Genomic DNA, 21,503 nt, shown 5'->3' with positions numbered 1-21,503 from the left:
GGCCTAAGGTCGAAGGAGCTGTGCGTCCTCACGTTACAACTTCTGGAATGGGGCGAAGTGGAGCAGATCAGAATCTCAGCGAGGTTCATTCCAGGGAAAAGGAACGTCCTCGCCGACGGCCTCAACAGGATGGAGCAAGTGGTAGGGTCCGAATGGTCTCTGCACCCGGAAGTAGCCAGGACCGTCATTCAGAAATGGGGTTCTCCGGTGATGGACCTCTTCGCAACAAGGCTGAACACGCTGCTCTCTGTGTTCTGTTCTCCTGTACCAGACCCAAAAGCGGCGTTCGAGGACGCCTTCCAACATCCTTGGGACAATCTCGACGTGTACGCTTTTCCCCCCTTCGGGATACTCAGGCAGGTCCTCAACAGAGTAAGAAGGACGGACAACTTATGGATGACTTTGGTAGCGCCCTGGTGGCCGGAGAGAGAATAGTTCGTGGACCTAAGGGAGTTAGCACAACAGCCGCCCTGGCCCCTTCCGGACAGGCCAGACCTTCTCCGGCAACCACACTTCCAAAGATTCCATGAGAATCCTCGGTCCCTTCGCCTTCACGCGTGGAGGTTATCGAGCGTCTCTGTAGGAGGAAAGGCTATTCGTCGAGTACAGCAACGAGGATGTCGGGCTACCTGAGACAGTCATCGACAGCTGTCTACCAGGCTAAGTGGGCCACCTTTACCAAATGGTGCGCTGCTAGGGACATCAGGCCCCTGAAGGCCTCCATCCCGCAAGTAGCGGACTTCCTAGTTTACCTCAGGGACGTGATCAACATGTCCATCCCAGCCATCAAGGGAATCCGCGCTGCTCTGGGCCAAGTTTTTCTCCTGAAAGGCATAGACCTGGGTAACTCCAGACATATCTCAATGCTCCTTAAGAGTTTTGAGCAATCATGCCCCTCGCAAGCTGTGAAGGTGCCACAATGGGACGTGGCAAGGGTCCTGAAAATGTTATCCGAACTCCCGTTCGAACCCTTGAAAGACATCGTGGACAAGGATCTCACTCTCAAGACAGTTTTCTTGCTGGCGTTAGCGTCAGCTAAACGTGTAGGCGAGATTCATGGTCTGTCCTACGAAGTGGCTCACTCTAAAGGTTGGCGAGAAGTCACGTTCAAGTTCGTCCCTTCCTTCGTAGCTAAGACCCAGAACCCTGCCGTGTGGGACCCCAGATTTGAAGGCTTCTCAATTCCGGCAATCCCCCGGTCGGACGACGTGAAGGATTTGCGCCTGTGCCCCGTCAGGGCAGTGAGGAAATACTTGGAAAGGACAGCAAAACTCCGGCCCGGGATCAAAAGTCTTTTTGTTTCCACAAGCCTCGTGAAGAAGCCAGTCTCAAAGAATACCATCTCCTTCTGGTTGCGGCAGGTCATCATGACGGCCTACAATAAGGCAGGAATCCCCTTTCCGGGGAAGCCCAAGCCCCATGACATTAGGGGCCTGAGTACTACATTGGCTTTCGAGAAGAATATGGCAGTGGGCCAGATCCTAAGGGCAGGCACCTGGGCCAACCAGTCTACCTTCACGGCTCACTATTTGAAGGACTATTCAAGAAGATCCCTGGATGGGTTCTCGATAGGTACCGTCGTTTCTGCGCTCAAAACGGTTTAAAGGCATAGCCTCAGTGATAACCGCGGGTATCAAGCACAAGAGACACAGGTTCGTTCCTTAAACCCCCTTGTACCTTCTTTCCCTTTTTCCGCTTCAAGTGGGCTCTGAGAGGGCCCTGAGCCAGAGATGAGTACCTCAACGAGGGGAAGACATGTTCCCTAGGATTTCTTGCACAGGTGAGTTTCTTAGACACTAAGATGGGTTTATGTGTAGTTTCCTCTCCATCGATTTTCTATGGGGTCAACACGACCTAGCCTCCTTTCTAGGTCTCAGGATTTTCCAAAAGCATGGTCTCAAGAACTGTGTGGGGCCACGCCCACCTCCTAAAGTATAAGTCTAATAAGAAAGTAGTTCGAGGTAAGTACTTCATGTTGGAACAAATCACAAATTTTAGGTAATTTGTATTTTTCCTAACAGTACTTATCTCGAACTACTTTTGGGTAATGGCCCACCCTGCCTTCCCCGAGTGTCCCCTGGTAACCTTAGAGACCTTAGCTATCAAGAACTTACTGGAGGTCGAGACCTGAGCAGGCATGCTCTCTGACCCGGGGTTAGCCTCAGGGCGCGTATCACTCCGCCTGAGGTTACCCCTCATAGGAAATGGGTTTAGGGTAAACTACACAAAACTCTGGTCGGATGGGAGGAGATCCCAGATACTCCTAAGAAAGTAGTTCGAGGTAAGTACTGTTAGGAAAAATACAAATTACTTAAAATTTGTGATATTAATAACAAATTATTGATTGATATTTTTATCTTTTCTCATTTATTAATTTACTGGACACATGTAATTTATTTCAAATATTACGTTTAACTCTTTTACAGCTCGTTTGTATGGCCTACAAACAGCCCTCAAGATTGACAGAAAATCACCAGAGGCCAGAGCTCTTTTAACAAGTCTCATGGATTACTTAGAAACATTTAAAAAGGTATGCTGTAATTTCTTTTTTCAATATTAAACTTACCCGATGATCATATAGCTTTCAGCTCTGCTGCCCGACAGAAAAAACCTACGGGCGGAATACGCCAGCGATCGCTATACAGGTGGGGGTGTACATCAACAGCGCCATCTGTCAAGTAGGTACTCAAGTACTCGATGTCAACATAGAACCAATTTTCTCTCTGTCGTGCCACTGGCAAGACCTACTAAATACGCCGTCCCTAACTGGATTTGTTTTCACAACGATTTGGTGAAGTACACTATTCCAGTTTTGAGCTTTCGCTATGCAGGGGTTTTTTCTTCATTTCAAAACTTGTACTTGTTTTGGATAGATTTAATTATGGTGACGAAGAGAGTATGGACTCTCTTTCACTTTTAAATGGCCGACCCTTCCCTTAGACGGAAGTGTGTTTAGGTTTTTGGTAATTTTGCTTAACACGTTATAGATCTATTTATTTATATCTCTCCGCCTTTATAGGCCTCTTCGATTAACTTTCCATTTTTTATAAACTTATAAAAAATAAATTTTTATGTTTGTTTATATGCGACCTTTCCTAAGTAGGCGGTCCTAACTTGGAACCGAAGTTAATTAACATTGAGCCCGTTATATCGTATTTAACCTTTAAAGAATTTAATACTTTTTTAATTTTAATGTTTTATGAAAGAATTTCTTTGATAGTCTCATACTGTTTTCAAAGATGAACTAACGTTTAGTTTTTTAGTCTACACAGTTGTTGACGTTCAGAACGTTCAACATGCGCTCTATCGTTACGATACAGAGAGAGTGTATCACGGTTTCACTTTGCAGTAAGAGTAAACCGATTCTAGTGTTTCGTTCATTCTTTCTTAGCTTAAATGGTTTAAATTCTAAATTAAAGGAACTTTTTATTTGGAAAACCTTTCAGTTTTTTCCTTTAGCAAATAACATGTTTTAACGATATATAATTGGGCTCTTCTCTCAGATGCGAAATCAAGAGAGAAGAGAGAGAGAGATAGAGACGGAGGGAGAGAGAGGAGAATAAACGTTTCGTTCAAGCGGGTAACGTTGTTCTCGTTTTTTACTCTCCTCCCTAGTCGCTGTAGGGGAAGAAGGTAAAACGTTTCTAGGGTTTTATTCTTCTTCCCAGGCTTTGTGCGGTGAGAGATTGTAAACGTAGTTTATTTGATCTAGTGTTTAGTCTCTTTTCCTGCCACTGAATTCTTTATCTTTATTTATGTTTTTCTGTTGCATTGTAAGACTGTTTTCGCAATTACTACCTTTTAATGAAGGATAGGATTGCGTGTTTCAGGTAGAAATCAGTTAAAGTTTCGATTTCAGTGAAATAAGTGAAAAACAGAAAATCAAAAGTGATAAAGTGATATGCGCAAAGTGTTACAGTGTTGCGTCCGAGGGTTCGTCTGTTCGTGCCAGTCGTTCACCTAGTCCGGGACCTCTTACAAGCTCCCAAGCCCAGGGGAGAAGTAATGTCGAACGACTTATGGGTTCCACAGGCCTTGATCAACGAACAGACGTTTTTCCCTCCGTGGTTTCGGGCGTATCTACCCACGTTAGCCGACGTGAGATCGCCCCACCCACACAAAGACGAGAGAGCCCATTTATTCCTCGTCTGCGGAAGAGGTTTCTCGTAAGAAACCATGGACCACATCTTGCAGCTTTTTAAGTGCAAGTCGGTTCCTTCCGCGCAAGTCCAACGGCCTAGGTGTAGCCACTGGGTCAGTTCGGACTCGCTGCAGTCATCCGACGACTGCACACCTCCCAAGAGAGGCAAGGTGGTACCGCAACAGGCAGTAACTCCGTCTGTTGCCGCACCAGCTGTTTTAGACCCTCAGTCACAACGGACAGTAGCTCCGTCTGTTGCCATTTTTTTGTAGACCCTAAGTGGTCTTTACTGCAGTCTATGCAGACTCAGTTAGCTGCGGTTATGCAGGAGTTTCGTGCGGAGAAGGTTGACACTGCTCCCGTTAGCCTACAACCTGCCACGGTTGTGCGCCCAGCTCACGCTGAGGCTGCCTGCTCCCACACTCCGGCTGCGGAGAGCTCCACCTCCGATGCGCAATCGACCCTGCCAGACGCATGTTAACGTTAGCCGACGTGCGGCACCCTCCGTTAACATGCGTGAGCTACCGCATCAGCAGTGGGAAGGTGGAGTCAAGCTGCCGTGTTTTGACGTGATGCGTTAGTTTCCGCAACCCACGGCAGTCCCCACCACGCACCACCACTCCGCTTTGGTTGTTGCCTGCTCCCACACTCCGACTGCGGAGAAGGTTGACGATGCACCCGTTTGCCTACAACCTGCCACGGTTGTGCGCCCAGCATGGCTGCCTGCTCCCACCCTCTTGTTGTGAGAGCTCCTCCACCCATGCGCAGTCGACCCTGCCAGACGCATGCTGACTCCCACAGACACACGGAGCACTCCGTTGCCGTGCGTGAGCTACCACAAGCTGCCGTGTTTTGACACGGTGTGTCAGCCTCCGCAACCCACTGTGGTTACCGCCACTCGCCCGCAGCAAACTAGTCAGTCAGGAGTTGAGGCTTGCCCACACAGCTTTGGTTGTTGCCAGCTCACAGACTGTCAAGCAGTTACATGACGTTGCCTTCTGGTCTGCTACTAATGCACCAGTGCTGTATGTCCTCACGCACCTGTTGTGGTTGACAGTTTAGTTTTTGACAGTTCACAGACTGTCAAGCAGTTACATAACGTTGCCTTCTGGTCTGCTGCTTATGCACCAGTGAGACCCTCACTGAGATAACCTAGCTTTTCTCGGACATGGTTCCTGTAGATGAGAAAGTGCTGTTCTCCCTCCTTCTGATATTCCTTTGAGGACTCTGTCATTTGGAGAGGAGCCTTAAGCTGCTTAGCCTCCTATGGACTTTAATTAAAGCATAACAAGGCTTCCAGGGATGGTAAATGGTTCCGCTTCAGTCGCTAACCCCGTCTGTTGCCACACCTGCTCCCATAGACCCTAATGGGCTTTGTTGCAAGACATGCAGTCCAAGCTTGTGTCCTTGATAGAGGATTTTTTTACGGAGAAGAACCTTCTGGCCAACAACCTTCCTACCGGTTGGTTGTACGCCCTGTTGACGCTGAGGTATCCTACTCGCGTCCGCCAGTTGAGGTGGTTCCTCCACCGATGCGACCCAGTGTGGGTTGCCAGTCGCACGTTGACGTTAAGCGACTCTCGGAGGTGGTTGTGGACGTTCAGTGTGTCACTAGGAAGACGTTCAACAACCAGCAGAGGTGACTTGTTGTGACGCAGTGCGGCAACCTCAGCAACCCGGTAGGGGGTTGACTGCACAACCCAGACAGTCTAGACAGTTTCGGGTTGACGCTGTACTTCCTCGCGTCCCCATGGTTGACAGTTCACAGACTGTGCAGCAGTACCATGATCTTGTGTCCGGCTCCGTCACGCATCCACCAGTGCGACCGGATTCAGCGAGTCAGACGTTGCCCACTCCGTTGCCGTTTCCTCATCAGTTTCGGATGAGGAACCCTCTGATGAGGACATTGCTGAACAAGACGATCAACCCCCAGCCCTGCTATCCATCCAGAAGATGCTGAAGAAGGAACACTGCCCTGTCAGGCTGTGGATGAGTCTGGTTAGGACACTGTCATCCGTGGTTCAATTTGTGTCACTTGGAAGACTACACCTCCGTCCTCTTCTGTATCATCTAGCTTTTCACTGGAAAAGGACAAGACGCTAGAAGCGGTCTCGATCCCGGTTTCCGGAAAGATAAAGTCTGGTCTGACTTGGTGAAAGGACTTTATCAACCTTTGAAAGGGTCTTCCCCTGACTGTTCAGACTCCCAACCACGTTCTCTTCTCGGACGCATCGGACGTAGGCTGGGGTGCGACATTAGGCGGTAGGGAATGCTCGGGATTATGGAACTCGAGTCAAAGGACAATGCATTTCAACTGCAAGAAGCTACTGGCAGTACGTCTGACCTGGAAAAGCTTCGGGTCTCTCCTTCAAGGCAAAGTGGTGGAGGTGAACACGGACAACACCCTGCTTTGACGTACATCTCCAAGCAAGGAGGGACCTACTCTCTGACATGGTACGAGTTCGCAAGAGACCTCCTCTCCTGTTCAACAGGTCTAGACTTTTCACTAGTAACGAGGTTCATCCAAGGCAACTTGAATGTCATAGCAGATTGTCTCAGTAGGAAGGGACAAATAATTCCAACATATTGGACCCTCCACAAGGATGTATGCAAGAGACTTTGGGCCACCTGGGGCCAGCCAACCATAGATCTCTTCGCAACCTCGATGACCAAGAGGCTCCCAATACTTTGCTCACCTATCCCGGACCCAGCAGTAGTTCATATAGATGCCTTTCTACTAGATTGGTCACATCTAGATCTATATGCATTCCCTCCGTTCTAGATTGTCAACAAGGTACTGCAGAAGTTTGCCTCTCACGAAGGGACAAAGTTGACGCTAGTTGCTTCCCTCTGGCCCGCGAGAGAATAACTCACCGAGGTACTTCGATGGCTAGTAGACGTTCCCAGAACACTTCCCCTTAGGGTGGACCTGCTACGTCTGCCACGCGTAAAGAGGGTACTCCAAGGCCTCCACGCTCTTCGTCTGACTGCCTTCAGACTATCGAAAGACACTCGAGAACTAGAGGTTTTTCGAAGGAGGCAACCAGAGCGATTGCTAGAGCAAGGAGAACATCCACCCTTAGAGTCTACCAATCGAAGTGGGAAATCTTCCGAAACTGGTGCAAGTCAGTATCCGTATCCTCGACCAGTACCTCTGTAACTCAAATAGCTGACTTCCTCTTATATCTGAGGAAAGAACGATCTCTTTCAGCTCCCACTATCAAGGGTTACAGAAGCATGTTGGCATCAGTCTTCCGTCACAGAGGCTTAGATCTTTCCAACAATAAAGATCTACAGGACCTCCTTAAGTCTTTTGAGACCACGAAGGAGCGTCGTTTGGTTACACCTGGTTGGAATTTAGACGTGGTTCTAAGATTCCTTATGTCAGACAGGTTCGAACCGCTTCAATCAGCCTCCCTGAAAGATCTCACCTTTAAGACTCTTTTCCTGATATGCTTAACCACAGCTAAAAGAGTCAGTGAGATTCATGCCTTCAGCAAGAACATCGGATTCTCATCCGAAACGGCTACATGTTCTACAACTTGGTTTTCTAGCCAAACATGAGCTGCCTTCTCGGCCTTGACCAATATCGTTCGATATTCCAAACTTATCGTATGGTTGGAAATGAACTAGAATGAGTATTATGTCCTGTAAGAGCTCTTAAGTTCTATTTTAAAACCTTTACGAGGCCCGTCTGAAGCTTTATGGTGTTCAGTTAAGAATCCATCTTTGCCTATGTCAGTGAATTCTTTATCCTATTTTATCAGACTGTTAATACGAGAAGCTCATTCCCTTCTGAATGAGGAAGACCAAGCTTGGCTGAAGGTAAGGACACACGAAGTTAGAGCTGTCGCAACTTCCGTGGCCTTTAAACAAAATAGATCTCTGCAAAGTATATTCGACGCAACCTATTGGAAAAGCAAATCAGTGTTCGCATCTTTTATCTTAAGAATGTCCAGTCTCTTTACGAGAACTGCTACACTCTGGGACCATTCGTAGCAACGAGTGCAGTAGTGGTGGGGGCTCCACCACTACAATTCCCTAATTCCAGAACCTTTTTAATCTTTCTCTTGAAATATTTTTGGGTTGTCCGGAAGGCTAAGAAGCCTTTCGCATCCTACTTGATTTGGCGGGTGGTCAAAGTCATTTCTTGAGAAGCGCCTAGATTAGAGGTTTTGATGAGGACCTTTAGTATGGGTTGCAACCCTTCATACTTCAGCTCCTAGGAGTCGCTCAGCATCCTATGAGGATCGCGAGGCTCAGTAAGGAAGACGTACTTAAAAAGGCAGAGTAATTGTTCAAGTCGTCTTCCTTACCAGGTACTTATTTATTTTATGCTTGTTATTTTGAATAACTGCTAAAATGAAATACGGAATACTTAGCTCATATTAATGTCAACATGTAATGCTGGTCTCTACCCACCCCCCTGGGTGTGAATCAGCTATATGATCATCGGGTAAGTTTAATATTGAAAAATGTTATTTTCCTTAGTAAAATAAATTTTTGAATATACTTACCCGATGATCATAAATTAAAGGACCCACCCTTCCTCCCCAATAGAGACCCAGTGGACAGAGGAGAAAATTGGTTCTATGTTGACATCGAGTACTTGAGTACCTACTTGACAGATGGCGCTGTTGATGTACACCCCCACCTGTATAGCGATCGCTGGCGTATTCCGCCCGTAGGTTTTTTCTGTCGGGCAGCAGAGCTGACAGCTATATGATCATCGGGTAAGTATATTCAAAAATTTATTTTACTAAGGAAAATAACATTTTATCAGAACAATAGCTGGTTTGTTTATTAAATCTTATTTGGTATTATTATTATTATTATTACTATCATTATTATTATTATTATTATTATTATTATTATTTAGAAAGAGCCAATATTTATATAGAACAAATACTGTATAAAGAGCAATACCTTCTACTGAATAAAATTACCATATAGAAAGAAAAAATGGTAACAAATTAAGGTAATTACAGTACATCATTACTTATGTACCTATGTACTGAATGTGCACACATACCTAGAATATTGGACTTGCAGTACCATCTACTATGACAATGTTGACAATGTCGTATTGATAGAATGGGGATGCTGAAGGTCTGCAAGGCTAGTTCTTGTGTTGGAGCCACTGGAAGCCACTCTGGAAGCTCCATATTGAGCAGATAGAGCTTTGGGAAATGTTCAACCATAATATATTCCATTGATCAAAGTCATAATTGTAATAGATGGAATAATAGAAACCACTCCAGTAAGCAAATTTTTTTCGTAAAGACACTAAAAGGCTCCTGACATCTGCACAAGCAGTATACTATAAATGGCAGAACAAAAGATGTGTACAGTATTATTTGGCAAGAACACCATTGTCTCTGTGTATAGAATATATTCAAAACAATACTGTACCAAGTTTTTTTTGAAGCATCAGAAATATTTTTGAGAGATCCAAAGAAAAAAATTTGATGTGAAAGATTAAGCAAGTATTGGAATCCACAAGTATTTGGGTTCTAAAGCTAAAGCATTTCTTACAAAGAGTATTTATTGTATGAGGAAAAGGGTGTGAAATTTAGCAATGAATAATTCCAAGAGTGGTTTACATAGCAGTGTGTCAGGGGCAGAAGGGTTGCTTGAAAGTGCCTGGTTTGACACTTCTGACATTATCTTATGCTGCACAAGCTACACATTAAGTGGTTCCCTCCTATGGTGATTGGTTGGAACGACCTAGTCTCTGAAAGGGAGTGAGATTCAAGTTTTTTTTCAGTAGATGAGCATTAGCCTTACAGTAATTCACATACTTTTATAACTGTACAGTCATTCCATTATTTTCTAGATAGTTTAAGACCATAGTCACATAATTTTCTTTAATTGTGGGATTGGGAATATATAGTTCTCCTATGGAAATACAAAAATTTTGTATTTGAAATAGGAATATGACTTCGGTTCAAGAAGGAACAGCCTTTAAATTATTAAGGTAGTTATAACTGCTGACAGGTGGTGCCCTGTCCACCTGTGAGTTAGCTAGATTAGTCTCATTTGACTTTGACTTCAAGCAGTACAAATTCTTGCTTAATTAATACTTTTCAGTATGTGCTTGTGTGTTTACCAGTGGAAAATGGGAATTGAGTTGTTGCCCTGGCATGGGAGGATGCAATGTGGCAGGTTCATGTCTAAGCCAGCCATTGATCCCAATCTTTTGTGTTCGCATTGCAGAAGGCAGAACTGTTTATAGTCATCTCCGTAATGCACATGCTGTTTGTGGTCTCTTTAGTGGGAAGAGTTTGCTAAGAGAGAACACAAGGGCTAAGAAGAATTCTTTGCAATTTTGGAAACTCCTAATTTAATGAATAGTACTTACCTGGCAGTTATATATATAGCTGATATCTCTAAAATCGGTAGAATTTTTCAAAACGAGGCAACCGCCTTGTGGTGGTTGGGAGGTAGGTGGTCACACCCGTCACAGGGTGGTACAAGGAACCATTCCCGTGTCCAAGACTTCAGTTCATCTGTGCCGGCTGGATCGAAAACATCGTCGGTCCACCATCGAGAAGTTTTCGAATCATTTTCCCTTCTTCGCTTTTTTGGACTTCGTTTGGTGAAGTACACTGATTTAGGGATTTGGCAATCGTGTTTTGTTATTTTTATTTACTTTGTTTATCATGAGTGATAACTTAATTTTCGTGTTTGTGCGAGTGATGTATGCAAGGTGAGGTTACTGAAAGTGTCGGTTGATCCTCACAGTTTGTATGCAGAGGTTTTGTTTGTGCACTATATTTTAGGTGCAAAGTTTTTAATCCTGATGACGGAAATACGTTCCGGCAACTCTATGATGTCACAGTCGTGTGACGTAATCTTCATTGTATGTCTTGCAAATTTTCTTTATTTGTTTTATGTAAAGAATGGGAGGAATTCCACTTATATAAGTTTTTTCTTTTAATGTAAAATTTTAAAGAAATATTTGTCCATTTAGTATTCGTTCTTTAAATCATCGATCTAATTTCATAAATTAAATAGAACTAGCGTATGGTTAATTTATGCTGTTACTCGTTACTATAGATGCAGTCCCAACATGCCTTGGTAGCGTTCTTTTCGATTTGGGAATTAAAGTGTTGGCTATAATTCTCCAACAACAACAATATGGGAATTCTAGTTTTAGTAGTATTTTCATTTATGTGTTCCTATTGTTTACATTTATATATGTATAGATACGTTATTGCTATATCCGTTCTTTTTATCATTACAACTCGCTTGTTTTTGAAAACCCTTTGAATTAATTGTGGATTACATTTGTTTTCCCTTTTTCTGTTCATTTTAATCTTTAACGTATAACTTTCCCGGCGTTTGTTTGTAAACTACCGGGTGGGTATTTATGACATTTAATTTTACCGGTGGTTATATGTAACTACCGGGTGAGTGTGTTCAACATTTATTTTTAATCTTAACTCTTGCCCGGTGGTTTTTCTTTTTGTGACCGCCGGGTAAGTATGTTTGAAAGTTTATTTTATTATGAAAAAAGTTTAATATTTTATAAAAATATTTTGTTACAGTTTATATAGCAAGTACTAGAGACGATATTGCTTTCTCATTCAAGCCCGTGGCAGCAGAATAAGTTCTCTCACAACGGGCAGGACTAATTATGGTCTTTAGTGTAAGAGTTTAATAGTGCAAATTTCAGTGCTAAATTAGGCATTGGATTCATTCAGCACTGTGGACGTCGTTTTTCCTAGCCTTAGACCTCTTCCAAGCTCCCCGGCCCATGGGAGAAGGAACGTCGATCGGCGAAAGGAAACGAGAGGCGTTAGCTCACGAGCAAACGCCCTCGTGAGCGTTCCTGTTAACGTTCCCAAGAATGCTCGCCCTTGCCATGGGAAAGCAAAGTTCGTTGGACGTTAAGATTCTTACACTGCTTTTAGAGTTTTGCATTGCATCACTTTTGTTTTTAATGGCAATACTATAAGTCATAGATATTCGCTGATAATATCAATGCTTACAAACCATCATTGACAAGGTTTTTGTCCCAGAGCGCCAGTCGGCCTTATGAACCCTCTGGTCGGAACCGAACGCGCCGAGCGGCATAATGAATATCATTTTGCCTTAACGCTCGGCGCTAAGTCTTTCAAGACAGGACGATAGGCGCCTCGTCTTTCAGGGCGAATGCAGCCTCGTCTTTCAGGGCGAATGCAGCCTCGTCTTTCAGGGCTAATGTAGTCTCGTCTTTCAGGGCGAATGCAGCCTCGTCTTTCAGGGCGAATGCAGCCTCGTTCTTTCAGGGCGAATGCAGCCACGTCTTTCAGGGCGAATGCAGCCACGTCTTTCAGGACTAATGCTGCCTCGTCTCTCAGGGCGAATGCAGCCTCGTCTTTCGGGGCGAATGCAGCCTCGTCATTCGGGACGAATGCAGCCTCGTCATTCGGGACGAATGTAGCCTCGTCTGTCGGGTCGAATGCAGCCTCGTCTGTCGGGTCGAGTGCAGCCTCGTCTTTCGGGTCGAGTGCAGCCTCGTCTTTCAGGGCGAGTGCAGCCTCGTCTTTCAGGGCGAGTGCAGCCTCGTCTGTCAGGGCGAGTGCAGCCTCGTCTGTCAGGGCGAGTGCAGCCTCGTCTGTCAGGGCGAGTGCAGCCTCGTCTGTCAGGGCGAGTGCAGCCTCGTCTCTCAGGGCGAGGGCAGCCTCGTCTCTCAGGGCGAGGGCAGCCTCGTCTCTCAGGGCGAGGGCAGCCTCGTCTCTCAGGGCGAGGGCAGCCTCGTCTCTCAGGGCGAGGGCAGCCTCGTCTCTCAGGGCGAGGGCAGCCTCGTCTTTCAGGGCGAGGGATGCCTCGTCTTTCAGGGCGAACGCAGCCTCGTTCTTTCAGGACGATAGGACAATAGCAGCCTCGTTCTTTCAGGACGATAGGACAATAGCAGCCTCGTTCTTTCAGGGCGACGACACGTCTTATAAGATCTTTGTCAAAGGATGACTTTAGTGATCACTTTTCTCCTGTTGAATTATTTGAGGTTAACAGAAGGAGAAGATCCTAAGTTCTGTTGCTCCATGTTCCCCACCCTCTGAGTTTTCACGTGGTCATTAATGGAGTTTTAAGAATATATTAATTTTTATTTCTTAAAACAGAAACCTATAATGCCGGCTTTCTTATCAGATAGGCCAGGATAGCAAGGGTGGAGGTCTAGCCACGTTTAGGTCGAAGACTTTGTGGCAGCCCCACAGAGATTTTTTTTTACGGCCCCCTTGGTGGATTGCTGAGTCTCTTAAGGAATACAGGCAATGAGGCTGGATAATTTTGAAATCAGAGGTCATAATTAAGGTTCGTACTTCTCCTTTTTTCTTTCTCTCCTCTCCCTCAAGAGTTGGTCAAAGACAGGTTTTGGTGTCTTAATCAGCAAGAAATTTTCTGCATGCTTTTTTCTCTAACCGAACTAACAACAGTAGGAGCCAGTCTTAGCTTCTTCTGGCGAGCCTGGGAGAGGAGAGGAGCAGACCATCGGTCCGTGTTTTTACTAAGGATGGATGCGAAATCTTTTTCCTAGTGAATCCTCCTTTGTTAGTTACTCCGATAAGACTTTACTGCCTAACCGACTTTGCAACTTCAATGTCTCTCTTTTGGGAGAGGGAGTCTTTTGTCTGGTCCTGGACGTAAATGCTCTTTACGCCTTCGTTCAGAAGTCAAAGTTCTCCATGGAGACATCAAAATCTTTGGAGAAGAGGGGAGCAGACCTTTGGTCAGTACTTCTTCTGAAGGAGGATTACTTTTTCCTTTTATAGGGAAACCTTTAGTTTTTAGCTACGATTCTCTCTCCCAGTTCTAGAGAGGAGTCTAAATGGCAGGCTATGCAATCAAACTTTATTTGAGGTTTGTTTACAAGAAAGAACGGGTGTAGAATGGGTCAGTTTTGGGCCGTGTGTTTTGGTCTCAGCTCCGCCCCTCTAATGTTCACGTTACTTTTGCTTAATGTAGCAGAATCCTGCACTCAAGTGAAATCAGAGCGTCCCTGTATCTGGATTTTTAGATAACGTTGAGCCTATCAAATAATTAGGTCTTCCTGTCAACAAGAAGTCTCTTTTCTGACACCAGGTCGCTCAGCACCACGTCTTTTAGAACGTTCAGCGTCTTGCTCTGTTTACCTCTCGGCTCCACGTCTTACAGGCTCCACGTCTTTCAGGACTTTCGGCACCACGTCTTACAGGACTATCGGCGCCAGACAGGATGCTTAAGCTGGCTGTATCTACCATCAATGGATACAGCAGTATGCTCTCGGCCGTCTTTAGGCATAGAGGCCTAGAGTTGTCCCAAAATAAGATTTGCAGGACCTCATTGGGTCTTTTCAGACGACGTAATAGGTACTCTTAAACCTGGATGTGGTGTTTAAGTTTCTGTGCTCCAAGAAATTTGAACCTATCTCGCTAGCCTCTCTTCGAGTTGTAACGAAGAAAACCCTCTTCCTTATGACTCTAGCGAATGCCAAAAGGTCAGTGAAGTCCAGGCGATTGAGAAGAGGGTGAGCTTCAATTAGGATAGGGCAGTTTGTGCCTTAAGGTTCCTCTTTCTCGTAAAGAGCGAGAACCCTTCGTACCCTGTCCTACGACGTTTGATGTCATTAACCTTACGAACCTGGTGGGTCAAGAGAAGGAAAAACTCCTCTGCCCAGTTAGGTCCCTCAAAGCTTTTTTTGGCTCACACTATGAACGTGAGCTGTGCATCCAACTTGTTATGGTGTTCAGTGAAAGATCCACCAAAAACCCCTGTCTAAGAATGCTTTGTCCTTTTTCCTGAGGGAAAAAATTAGGGAAGCTCACCTCTTGTGTGAGGAGGAACACTTCGCCCTGTTGAAATTACGGGCTCACGAAGTGAGGGCCATTGCTACCTCTCTGGCATATCAGGAATATATGTTAGTTAGGCTATTCATGGATGCAATTTTCTGTAGGAGCAACTCTGTCTTTGCTTCTCATTAACTTAGAGAGGTGAGAGTAGACTTTGGCAAGTGCTATACCTTGGGCCCATACATAGCTGCGGTTTCTGTATTAGGTAAAGGAGTTAATAACCCCACTCAACCTTAGTTTATATGCATGTATGAGGGTTTGTGTTTTTATGATAGTCTGAGGACTTCGTCTTGTGGTACGGTTCCCTCAGTCTAGATAGATAGTTTATGTCTATGTTGCAGGGTTAGGTGGTTAGTTTTAGTAAGGTTGCAGTTTTTATTATATGGGGCGAAGGTAGTTTCGGAAGTCTAGTCAAGTTGTTGGTCTTATCCCTTTGACAGACTCGATTGAGTTTTTTCCAGCATTGCAGGCTTACTCCTGGTTAAACACTCCTAAGGGAAAGCCACTCTAGAGGCTTTACCTTTGAAATCAGCTACCTTAGCAGGCAAGGAATCAGTTTGGATGTTCGCATGTCTCTAGCATTTCAGAGAAATTTCACTTTGAAACCGGTACTTCAAGTGAACTTTTGGCAAATATAAATAACCTTCGCCGCCCATTACTGTACTTGCAAGACGTAACCCGCAGGAATCTGGATGCGTTTACTCGGACCTGTGGTGGCTGCTCAAGTGGTTTAGCTACCTCAATCCCTTATAGGACTAAAGTCCCCAATCTCCCTGTAAGGGCGAGTTTGGCCTTGTGTAGGTTCAAGTTTGAAGGTGGGCAATACCACTCTTTTACTTTTACTTGGCCAAGTCACATTGCTTGCTTTCGCTCATTCACCATGATTGCCCAGGCTGTCAGACTCCATCTTTACCAGAGTGAGTATTCATGAGGTGTCAAGGTACCTCTCTAATGCCTTTTTTTGGTTCAGAGTTGTACCCCAGGTTAAGTTTTCTAGCCAGTTGGACTTCCACGAACCTACGCTAGAGTTACCATAGTGAAGAGCGGAGGTTTGTATTTGTGTAGAAACAAATGACAAATTTGGATGCAATTTATAATTTTCAATATTAAACTTACCCGATAATCATGTAGCTGTCAACTCCGTTGCCCGACAGAATTCTATGGAGGGATACGCCAGCTATCACAATACTAGAAGGGGGTGTACTTACCAGCGCCACCTGTGGCCAGGTACTCAATCATTTGTTGTTGACACCTCCTCAATTATTCCTCTGTCGTGCTTCCGGCTAGACGTTCTGGGATACGCTTATGGTCTTCGAGTTTATTCACGGATATTTGGTGAAGTATTCTCTCAGATTAACGGCTGTCGCTTTACTGGAATCCTTCTTATATTAGCTAGATAGCTTTTATATAATACTGATATAACGGTTAACGAATTTTGCTTGTTTTTGGATCACCCTTTGGCTAACTCTTTGAAACAAGATGTCTGACGTTTCGCAAGCTCCCTCCCATAGACGATGTAGGTCTTGCAATAGGCGTATTCCGAAGGCCTCGGTAGATCCTCACACCGCTTGTTCTGACTGTAGGGACAGGCCCTGTCTATTAGAAAATCGATGTGAGGAATGCGCCGGACTTTCGGAATTGGAATTTGTCCGTCTTTTAAAATATTCATCTAAGTTAGAGAGAGGTAGAGTTAGGAGAAGTTCTTCTCACTCTTCTATGTTTTCCTCACCTCATGATCCCCTACCTTTTCCTACCCCTGTAGTGGCTACCCCCGAACCTACTGTGTGCCCTCCGCCTGATATGTCAGTTGTTTTGCGTGCTATTCAGGCTTTAGGCGATAAAGTAGAATCAGTGGTAAGTGACCATAAGTCTCTGATGGCCGAAGTTAAAGAACTGAAGGTCAAGAGTGCAGTGGGTGGAATTAGTGCCAGTGCTGTGACGAGTGCTAGTGTCGGTGCAGTGCCAAGTGCTAGTGGTGCCAGTGTGGTGCGTGAGGATTTTTCTGTGCGAGCCAGTCGTCCTCCCAGTCCGGGACCTCTTGCAAGCTCCCATGCCCAGGGGAGAAGCAATGTCGAAGGGCTTAAGGGTTCGACAGGCCTTGTTAGGCGCACAGAACTATCCTCGGTGGTTGCGGGCGTGTCTTCCTTAGACCGTCACTCCCACCTGCAGACGATTGAGCCCGTCTTATTCTCGTCCGCTGATCAACTAGCAGGGAAGAAACGTTGGTCTCAGGTCTCGAGACCGCTTAAACGTAGAGTCCAGTCCGCGAGTGCTCAGCCAGGTTGCAGTCATTGGCTCAGCTCTGACTCGCCTCAGTCATCTGTCGACTGTACTCCACCCAAGAGGAGTAAGGTTCTGCCAAAACAGAGCCCGACTGTGACTTTACCTCAGTCTGTTATCGTTTCTGCCGATCCCAAGTGGACCCTGCTTCAGTCCATGCAAGCTCAGCTTTCGGACTTGATGCGTGAGTGTCGGGCTGAGAGTGTTGCACCTCCTCCTCCGCCTACACTCCCTCCGCCTGTTCTCGCTCCGCCTGTGCTCGCCCCGCCTGCTCTTGCTCCGCCTGGTCGCAGCACCATCTGCCAGGCGTACGATGTTGAGCCACTTTCGGAGTTCGCTGTTCCCAGTGGTGTTCAGCCTCAGCCTTCTTTAAGGCAACCCTTGCTTTGGGATCAGGAGAGTTATTCCACTCTTCCTCCGCCTCCCCTTGCTGCTCCACCAGTGGTGCAACTCTCGGTTGGGGTACAACAACCTCTCCCCTCCGTGAGTCTGTCTGCTCAGCCATCGCTGCAGCGAGCTCAACCCTCCTCAAGGCAAGCTCCTCCTCACCCTGGACTTGCGCCTCAGGAGCCTCAGCTTGCGAGAACTTTACCTTGTTCTGCGCAGCCTCAACCTCATCATGCTCCGCTCATCTCACAGGAACAGGAACGGACTACTCCGCCTCCGTCCTCCGCTCAGCTTGTGCAATCCTTGGGTTCAACCTCTCTTGCTAGGAGTCAACCTCCTTCACCCATGCGCCTGCCTTCTGCTTCGTCTGTTGTTCAGCCTTTGCAGTCTGAGCCTCAGGTTTTCCCTCAACAGTTACTGGAAGAGGAAACCACTGTTATTGTTCCTACCCGTTCTGACTCTGCGGTTCAGCATTCTGGTCCGATCGCTTCGCTACCCTCTGCTGATGAGGTGTCGGATGATGAGGAGGCACACCTTGATCCCTCATCAGACGTGGACGAATCTAAGCTTTCTCCATTGTCGATTGATTTTCGTAAGGTCTTGGCTCTACTCAGGGAGATTTACCCAGACCACTTCGTCTCTGCTATTCCCCGCTCTCCACCATCTGAGTTTTCGCTGGGCGTACAACAAGCTAAGTCCAACTATACTAAGCTTGTCCTAGCTAGATCCTCCAAGAGGGCTTTAAGGATCTTAGGGGAGTGGCTGCAGTCTAAACAACACCTTGGCAAGACTTCCTTCATGTTCCCTCCAACGAAGCTCGCTTCGAAAGGTTGCGTTTGGTATGCCACAGGGGAAGCACCAGGCTTAGGAGTACCTGCCTCTGCCCAGGCTGACTTCTCAAGTCTGGTGGACTCGCCTCGGAGAACTGCTATGAGACGCTCGAAGGTTTGTTGGACCTTCTCAGACCTGGATCATTTACTGAAAGGGTTGTTCAGAGCATTTGAAATGTTTAACTTTCTCGACTGGTGCCTGGGAGCCCTCAGCAAGAAAACCTCTCCTGCGGACAAAGATTCTGCCATGCTAATAATGTCCTGCATGGATAAGGCCATCAGAGATGGATCGGGTGAGCTAGCGTCGTTATTTGTATCAGGGGTGTTGAAGAAAAGGGAACAACTGTGCACCTTCCTTTCCGCCAGCATTACACCTTGCCAACGGTCACAACTCCTTTTTGCTCCACTCTCAAAGTTCCTCTTTCCCGAGGAGCTAGTTAAGGACTTGTCTGCTGCCCTGATACAAAAGGACACGCACGATCTTGTAGCCTCATCGGCTCGTAAGTCTAAGGTTGCCACCTCAGTCCCCAAGACTTATCGCTCCCCAGTGGCTGATACCCCGGCTACGAGGTTCATACCGCCCTTTCGTGGTAGAGCCCCCAGCCGAGGAAGCTCCCGTCCAGACTCTCACAGGAGCAAGTCTAGGAAAGGATCCAGGACATCTAAGGGAAAGAACTGACTCTCAGATTCTCCAGACAACAGTAGGAGCCAGACTCAAGATCTTCTGGCGAGCCTGGGAGAAGAGAGGTGCAGACGCACAGTCTGTCAGTTGGCTGAGGTTCGGTTACAGGATTCCATTCTGCCTCAAACCACCTCTGACCACATCGCCCATCAACCTCTCTCCCAACTACAAAGAAGAGGACAAGAGGCTAGCATTGCAACAGGAGGTGTCGCTACTTGTGCAGAAGAAGGCAGTGGTTATAGTCCGGGACCATCAATCCCCGGGCTTCTACAACCGTCTCTTTCTTGTGGCCAAGAAGACAGGAGGTTGGAGACCGGTGCTGGACGTCAGCTCTCTCAACGAGTATGTCACCAAGCAGACGTTCACGATGGAGACGACCAAGTCGGTCTTAGCAGCGGTCAGACAGGAGGACTGGATGGTCTCGTTGGACTTGAAAGATGCATACTTTCACGTTCCCATTCATCCAGACTCCCAACCTTTCCTGAGATTCGTTTTCGGAAAGGTTGTCTATCAGTTCCAAGCCCTGTGTTTTGGCCTAAGCACAGCTCCTATGGTCTTTACTCATCTGATGAGGAATGTAGCGAAATTCCTACACTTATCGAACATCAGAGCCTCCCTCTACCTAGACGACTGGCTGTTGAGAGCCTCCACGAGTCGTTGTTGTCTGGAGAACCTCAATTGGACTTTAGACTTAATCAGAGACCTAGGTCTATTAGTCAATATAGAGAAATCTCAACTCATTCCCTCCCAATCCATTGTGTACCTGGGAATGGAGATTCAGAGTCAGGATTTTCGGGCTTTTCCATCGGCCCCCAGGATAAACCAAGCCCTAGAGTGCATCATGAGCATGCTGAAGAGGAGCAATTGCTCAGTGAGACAGTGGATGAGTCTCACAGGGACCCTATCATCACTGGCCCTGTTTGTCGAGCTAGGAAGACTCCACCTCCGCCCTCTTCAATTCCATCTTGCTGCTCATTGGGACAAGGGCTCGACTCTAGAAGCAGTCTCTATCCCTATCAACCAAGAGATGAAGACCACTCTCCTGTGGTGGAAGCACAATCTCCTTCTCAAGGAGGGTCTATCATTGGCCATCCAGACCCCCAATCTTCATCTCTTCTCAGATGCATCGGACTCGGGCTGGGGTGCGACCTTGGACGGACGGGAATGCTCAGGAGTATGGAACAAGGAACAAGGATTACTCCACATCAACTGCAAGGAACTGTTAGCAGTTCATCTAGCCCTGTTGAACTTCAAGTCCCTCCTGCTAGGCAAAGTGGTGGAGGTGAATTCAGACAACACCACAGCCTTGGCTTACATCTCCAAGCAAGGGGGGACCCATTCGAGGAGCCTTTACGAGATCGCAAGGGACCTCCTCATTTGGTCAAGAGGTCTAAACCTCACTCTGGTCACGAGGTTCATCCAGGGCGATATGAATGTTTCAGCGGATCGCCTCAGCAGAAGGATTCAGGTCATTCCCACGGAATGGACCCTCCACAAGAGTGTGTGCAACAGACTTTGGACCTTGTGGGGTCAACCTACCATAGATCTGTTTGCCACCTCCATAACCAAGAGACTTCCGCTTTATTGTTCCCCTGTTCCAGACCCTGCAGCGGTTCATGTGGATGCTTTTCTTCTGAACTGGTCCCATCTCGACCTGTACGCATTCCCTCCGTTCAAGATAATAAACAAAGTTCTGCAGAAATTCTTCTCGCACGAAGGGACACGGCTGACGCTGGTTGCTCCCCTTTGGCCTGCAAGAGAATGGTACACAGAGGTACTTCAATGGCTAGTCGACTTCCCCAGGACTCTACCTCTAAGAGTGGACCTTCTACGTCAACCACACGTAGACAGGTTGCATCCAAACCTCCACGCTCTTCGGCTGACTGCCTTCAGACTGTCGAAAGATTCGCTAGAGCTAGAGGCTTTTCGAAGGAGGCAGCCAGTGCGATTGCCAGAGCTAGAAGAGTTTCCACTCGTAGAGTCTACCAGTCTAAGTGGGAGGTCTTCCGAAGCTGGTGTAGAGCCAACTCAATATCCTCTACCAATACCTCTGTGATCCAAATAGCTGACTTCCTTCTACATCTTAGGAATGAGAGATCCCTTTCAACACCTACGATTAAAGGATATAGGAGCATGTTGGCCTCAGTTCTCCGCCACAGGGGTTTGGACCTGTCTTCCAACAAGGACCTTCAAGACATTCTCAAGTCTTTTGAGACGTCTAAAGAACGTCGTCTTTCCACTCCAGGCTGGAATCTAGACGTAGTCTTAAGGTTCCTTATGACATCTAGGTTCGAACCTCTCCAGTCAGCTTCCTTCAAGGATCTTACCCTCAAGACTGCTTTTCTCGTTTGCCTTGCAACAGCTAAGAG

At 46.5% G+C, this 21,503-nt stretch overlaps 1 protein-coding gene across 1 annotated transcript in view; it reads left to right on the top strand.

Moving 5' to 3' along the window:
- Positions 1-21,503, top strand: part of LOC137658721 (vacuolar protein sorting-associated protein VTA1 homolog) — an 89,016-nt gene that overhangs the window by 17,879 nt on the left and 49,634 nt on the right. Inside the window, exon 2 of the mRNA XM_068393718.1 lies at positions 2,427-2,530. Coding sequence (XP_068249819.1) covers positions 2,427-2,530 — 104 coding nt within the window. The remainder of the gene's footprint in view (positions 1-2,426; positions 2,531-21,503) is intronic.

Source organism: Palaemon carinicauda, chromosome 19 (assembly GCF_036898095.1).
Source record: "Palaemon carinicauda isolate YSFRI2023 chromosome 19, ASM3689809v2, whole genome shotgun sequence".
Lineage (NCBI taxonomy): Eukaryota > Metazoa > Arthropoda > Malacostraca > Decapoda > Palaemonidae > Palaemon > Palaemon carinicauda.
Note: the sequence above shows the minus strand (reverse complement) of the source record. Positions and strands in the feature narration are given on the sequence as shown.